Source organism: Solanum pennellii, chromosome 12, assembly GCF_001406875.1.
Source record: "Solanum pennellii chromosome 12, SPENNV200".
Lineage (NCBI taxonomy): Eukaryota > Viridiplantae > Streptophyta > Magnoliopsida > Solanales > Solanaceae > Solanum > Solanum pennellii.
Genome location: NC_028648.1, coordinates 81,765,359 through 81,772,450, shown reverse-complemented (window position 1 = coordinate 81,772,450; position 7,092 = coordinate 81,765,359). Strand labels below are relative to the sequence as shown.

The 7,092-nt window shown below is 29.5% G+C and overlaps 1 protein-coding gene across 1 annotated transcript; it reads right to left on the bottom strand.

The window, feature by feature from the left end:
• Window positions 1-1,491: 1,491 nt before the first annotated feature.
• Window positions 1,492-6,567, bottom strand: LOC107006584 (WAT1-related protein At2g37460-like; the record flags this gene model as incomplete). The annotated part of the gene is made up of 7 exons (XM_027913319.1): window positions 1,492-1,792; window positions 2,572-2,723; window positions 3,428-3,589; window positions 4,110-4,365; window positions 4,921-5,037; window positions 5,174-5,236; window positions 6,380-6,567. Coding segments are annotated over 7 exons (1,188 nt in total), but the record flags the coding sequence as incomplete, so codon positions are not given.
• Window positions 6,568-7,092: the final 525 nt, after the last annotated feature.

The following is a 7,092-nucleotide window of genomic DNA, read 5'->3' as shown; positions in this document are numbered from 1 at the left end:
TTGCAACATCAGAACTTGGAAAAAGAACAGAAATCACATAAAAAGAAACACAATATCACACCATCTCCCGTGAAAATTAAAGTCATAAATTGAAACAGAAAAGATAGAAAAAGGCACTCCAATTATTACCATATAAGGTAAATAAATTAATTTAGTTTCCACCGCCAATGCCAAGACCATTACCACCAAGCACACCGCCACCGAATCCCATCCCACCATTTATATCACGGCCAAGACTTCCACCAATACCAATTCCCAAGCCACCTAAACCACCACCACCACTACCTACGCCGCTAGCACCGAGCATGCGCCGCCCTAACACGTCAGCAGAAACCATAGTGCCACTAAAAAGAACAATTAAGAGAATTATTCCAAAAATACGAGCTGATGAAATACCCATTATATTAATTGTAACTTTAAATTAAATGTGTAGACCAAAAATATTTATGAAATATAGAAGAAGAAAAAATAACCAAAATAGTGAAAAATACTTTAGATATGTATGAGAATGTATACTTTCTTAAGCAAGTATATATAGTGTTAAATTGGTCTATTTTTAATTAAATAATTGATTATAATATTAATCATGTGTTAGGAGATGTGAAATATATAATTACTAATGATAAGATCCATGATCTTAATTCTTAGCCAAATATACACAATATTCATTAATCTATTACTTAATCATGATTAGACGAGAATCATGAGTATCATTAATTAGGAATTAAGCAACGCACGATTGTAAATAAATAAAAATGTATTTTGTACCCATAGTGGCTTTCCATGAATTTGGAATCAATTTATTCTAATTATATTATATACTTAATCAAAGCAATATAACAACCAATATAATTAATTATAAAAACGGGTTACAAGTATAAATCCCCAAATTTGTGGTGGGGGTGGTAATTAAATATCCCATCATTTAATCGAATGTCTCAAATTCGAAAGTGCATTATATATACTTCTTAAAGAAGGATAATATTATTGCGAGTCTGAATAAGTCAAGACCAAAAACAAATACTCTTAATAAAAATATATAGTTGATATGTAAAATAAGTTATTTTTACGATGTGTCAAGTTGAATATGAATAAATAAATATAATCTCAAAAAGAGAAATCAACCTACGCTTTTGAATTGAGGCTATTTGCTACGTAGAACGAACTAATTCACGACCATAAATTTTCTGATTAAGCTAGCTCATGCGACCAAATATGAGAAAAGACATGAAATATCAACTATATGCTATTAAGTTTGTTCGAATGGTTGTGACGTATCGTATAATAAATGATTATTGCGTATAATATAACTCTATGTCCAAAAACTAAGAAATTAATTTATTTCTCTAAAAAAAAACATTTTCCTTTGTACCAAATGACTTTCCACAAAGCAACTTATAACAAATTGTGTATAGAATTTATCAATAAAAGGAAAATTGTAATTAATTAATTTTCAACTAACATTTTACAATATACATATAGTTGTTTTAATCTCTATACCAAAATTTTGGGCACATTGCTATGATTAATTTTATTTACAAACTAACAACAACACTCTATTATTTCATTACTAACAATTGTCTCTTTTAATGGCTTAATGTTGATAACAACATTATTTTGACTACTTAAATTATCCTTGTTGTCACTTAATTTATTTTCATTATTTGACAATATTTTTTTTGGTGATACTATTGCTTGTTCATCTTTTGATGGAGACAATATTTTATGATCCTTGCTTTTACCCCACAAGATTATGTAAAGGCCTATAATAATCACCACAACACCAAGTATCCTGCAAAAATTTAAAAAAAAATCAAAGAATTAATTATATAATAATTTTGCTTTTTTTTTTTTGTTTTTGTAATTAAAATTCATTAGCTCAAAATTATTTCTTTTAGGTGTTGAAGTTGATTTTATGGGGGTTGAATTTGATGATAAATATAGTTAGTCTTTGATAATAAATTAAAAGAAGAATAGTTAACCTAAATAGCTTTTCACCAACTTGTTTAAAAGTTTAAACTAAAAATAATTGATTCTTGGAAAGAAAAAAAAGGTTTTCATAAACACATTTATTTTGGTTTCTAAAATTATAGACCTTAATAAATTATATAATTACAAAAAAATGTAAATTTCAAAGAATTTTTAGATTATTTTGTTTAAAAATAATAATTATATATGCAGTGTAATTTCACATGTGGAATCACAGAAAGATAGAATATACATAAATCTTATTAAAATCCTGTAANACAAAAAAATGTAAATTTCAAAGAATTTTTAGATTATTTTGTTTAAAAATAATAATTATATATATTCAGTGTAATTTCACATATGGAATCACAGAAAGATAGAATATACATAAATCTTATTAAAATCCTGTGACTTTCTAAGATATAGAAACTGTTTCTGATAGATCATCGGCTAAAAAATGAGTATAAATGACTGAAATAGAATAAGGAGATGATTAAAACTAACATCTTATGAAAAGTATCTCGAAAATTACAAAAGATGTTAAAAATAAAATCGTAAAAAATTTAATCAAATTAAAAGTGTTTATAAATCGAATTTACGTACCTTCCAAGGTTCATTTGTTCTTGTAGAATAATTGAACTTATTATAGCTACGATTAATATGTTTAATGGATTGAAGGCTGAGATAAATAGAGAGCTCCTATCTTCCAATATTACTCCTTGTATGTAATATGCTAGTCCGGAACCAAATATTCCCTGAAAATAACAGACATTTTTTATAACAATATTTCATTATAATAATTTTTTTTTTCGAAATAATTTTTTATGTTAAGTACCTATAATAAATCGAGATAATGATCAAAAATACATTTAAAATATTAAGTATTTTACGAGTATCACATTTCAATTGTTATTTATTCACTTTTTCTATCTGAACAATCACTATTAATTTAGTTGTTTCAATTTTTCCTACATGAACAATTTTAATAATTCATATAAGAAAAGAGAATAACGGATAATTGAGGTGTGTAAAATCACTAATAGAAACAAAGACTTATCCTACCGTAAATCAATGAGAAATTTGTGTTATAAAATAAGATTTTTTTCCATCCATTTTCTATCGAACAAACTCACTGAAAAAACACATAATGAGGAATAATTCTCATTAAAATACCGAAAAGCTTTCTAATTTTTTTGTATGGAACACTATAATTTTCTTTTCAGATTCAATCAAAATATCAACATAAACAGACACTGAACATTTTTGAATAGATAAATAGTGGTTTCTTGATAGCGAATATATAGATGGCGATAGTTTAAGTAGAAAAAAGAATAACTGGAAGTTGAAAGATAAAGCTCGTAATAAAATAAAAATTTAAATATGTTTTTGATCATTATCTCGATCTAGCTAATATATATTCTTTTAAACCAAAAAACAACAATAAAGTTTGAGTACTTACACTGTATACAACAGCAAGAAATTTGGAGTCCAAATTTATTATCCATACTGCACTATTCCCTCTTTCCATTATCATTGCTATAATACCTCCCTCAACTGTTCCCAACAAGCATATCCAAGTATGTAGTGAGAGCTCTGCTGGATATGTCTGCAGTATCTTTGTCTACGCAAATCGAGAATATACAGTCAGATCTTTCTATAACACTCATTCTTTATAATAACGTTTTCGTATAACAATCAATTTATACATCTCTATCTACAACTCGAGAATCATAACACAGACAGATTTCTCTGTTACAGTCATTCTCTATAATAACATTTCATTATAACAATCAATTTATGAATTTCGTCATAACTTATGACACATCTTTGTCTACGTACAACTTGAGAATGTACAACCAGATCTTTGTGTAACAATCATTCTCTGTAATAACGTTGTAATTATAACAATTGATTTATGAATTTCGTCATAAATTGTGATAGACATCTTTGTCTACAACTCAAGATTATACGGTCAGATTTCAATGTAACAATAGTTCTCTGTAATAATATTTCATTATAACAAAATACTTTATGAATTTCGTCGTAAATTGTGACAAACACCTTTGTCTACGAGACGAGAATATACAATTAGATCTGTATGTAATAGTCATTCTCTGTAATAACATTTCATTATATTATACCTGGAAAATTATGAAGGCGGCCCCACTAGTACACCCAAGCATTATCATTAGGGAACCTTTGATAGCATCATTAAGAATAATCCCACCACTAATTTGATCAGATGCATCATTATTATTCACATAATATTCATTTGTTGGAAATAGTTGAACCTCTGGGCCTCTAACTAACATCATAATCATGGCTCCACCAAATGTAGCAATAGTCCCAATTATTTTGGCTTGGCTCCCAATACTTGTAAACTTCACCTTCTCTTGCCTAGGGCACACGACAATAACAATATAATCAGTATAATTCAATAATTTATAGGATATAAAAAAAGTGACGTGTAAGCACCCTTACTCTTACATTCTGAAGGTAGACAGATCAGTTATTTTCGACAGATGGTTGGCTTAAGTGAAGCATACAGAAAACACTATTACTAGAAAATATGAAATTAGCTACGGAATTTGTAGACCACCTATCTATTATCCTTCACTACAAGAAAACTATGAATTACATGGGGATTAGTATGAAAATTCGCGAAAAGTTTATTTTCCTGCAAATTTTTATACTAATTCCCAGGAAAATTCCATGTAATTTACACAGTTTTCTTGCAGTGTTTCTATCCTAATACCTGACTTTCATATCCTCCTATCTACAGTCATGTCCTCGACAAACAAATTTATCGTCAATATAGAATAAAGTCTGTATATACTCTATCCTCTATAAAATCAATTTTTTCGATAAGATTTTCAGTTTACTCGAAAGGAATTTCTAAACCAAAATTAATGAGATAATATATATTGCATGTATATACTAATTATAAATTACCTAAATATCCATGACATTATGAAAGTAATGGCAGGAAGAGTATTGTACATTGCAGCTGCAAATGTTGCTGATGTATATTTCAAGCCAAGAGAGTATAGATTTTGGTCTATCACTGGCCTGTTCATAGAAAAAAAAATGTTATAATTTTATTATTTTTGAATGAATAGTACAAGTGGACTACAAAATCAATTCTCCCAAGTAATATAATTATTGCACTAAGAAAATAAAATAAAATATAGTTTTTGAGACTTACTCTAATATACTAAGAAGTACCAACTTGGCAAATATTGAATAAGTCATCTTTGGTCTTTTCCCCCTGTTGTAAGAGACATTCAACTTGTTAATCATTTATGCATTAGAGTGGCTAATCATACATATTAATTCTTCAAGATATATAAACATATTTATTCAAAAGGTTTTATTAAATTTTTTTTATAGGGGTTCGAAATCCCCTATTTATTTATCGTTAGTATGAATAATCTTTTAATCAATCTAGTTACCTAGGAAAATTGATGTTATATATAACAAGTAAAAATAATATTGAGTAAATCCACTCCAATGTAATATTAACTCGCAGATCATATAGGAGATGTAAAATCATACTAGACAAATCGAGTATGATGAGTTTGAATGAGAAGGTGTAGGCAAGAGGAATCAATCCCTAGTCTCCCTTATGGGATACCACATGTCACACCAACTCAGTCAAAATCTCACAAATTACATAGGAGATGTAAACCACACTCGGCAAGTCCAGTGTAACGAACTCGACTAAGAAGACATTGAAAGGGGGAATAGATCCCTAGCTAGGTTTCCTTACATGATACCACCTTCTACACCAACTTAGTCAAACGCTCGCAAAATTACACATGAAAAACAACACTAGGCAAGTCCGGTACAACGAGCTAAACTGAGAAGGCGTTTGCAGAGGGAATTGATCCCTAACCTCTATTATGAAATGCCGCTTGCTACACCAACTCAGTCAAAAGCTCGCAAAATTACACATGAAATGTAAACAATACTAGGAAAGCCCGGTGTAACGAGCTCAACTGAGAAGGCGTTTGCAGAAGGAATTGATCCCTAACCTCTATTATGAAATGTCACCTGCTACACCAACTCAGTCAATAGCTCACAAATTACACACGAGGTGTAAACTGCATTAGGCAAAGCTCGGTGCGACAAGCTCAACTGAGAAGGTGTTGGCAAAGGGAATCGATCCCTAACCTCTATTATGAGATGCCACCTACTACACCAACTCAATCAATAGCTCACAAATTACACCTAACGTGCAAAGCGCACCGATGTGACAAACTCGACTAAGAAGGTGCTGGCAGAGGAAATCGATCTCTGACTTCTCTTATGAGATACCACTTGCTGCACCAACTCAGCGACCCTCGAGTTTATAGAAATGAAATTGCAAACATATTAATTGAACATTGAAGAAGAGAGAAAGAGGATCTACTTGTCTAGAATAATTGCAAATGGAGCCATGAAAAGAGTTGCAACAGCTTGTCGATATACAACATATACATAATTGCTAGATCCTTCATTCAAGGCCATTTTTGAAAGGATATACATTCCTGAAAGACCTAATTGGAGAAATACAACAGCAAAAAAGGGTTTTGCTCTGATTAATACTTCTTTCATTATAATAATTATTAAGATTTCAAGTTTTAATCAACTTGCACAATGTATATATGTTATTCAATATATATACATATTGAATACTTCTTCTAACTATATATCTATTTTCTGACTTGCACAAAATCTTTATGATTTTATTTATGTGCTCAATATTTTATTATTTGTAAGACTTTACACTTTCTACAAAATTGTATTATAATTTGTTCACACACATTTTTATTTTTATTTTAAAACAAAATTAGGGGCGGTGGAAAGGGAAATGGGAAAGGGGATTACGGTACTATGGAAATTAAAATTCGAGACTCTTTTAGAATTGTGAGTTTCTAGTATAACACACGATTTTCTTTAAAATTCATTTTTTAATCAGAGAATTAAAACCTCACCAACAAAGTGAAAGTCCATATAGTAAATCAATCGAGCTACTAAATATTTCCAAATTCAGATAGTCAATCAATCAAGCGATTAAAATCTCCAACTCCTACGACTTCAAATGAAAAGGAATGTCTCATTTGGAAATTTGAGCTAATTTTT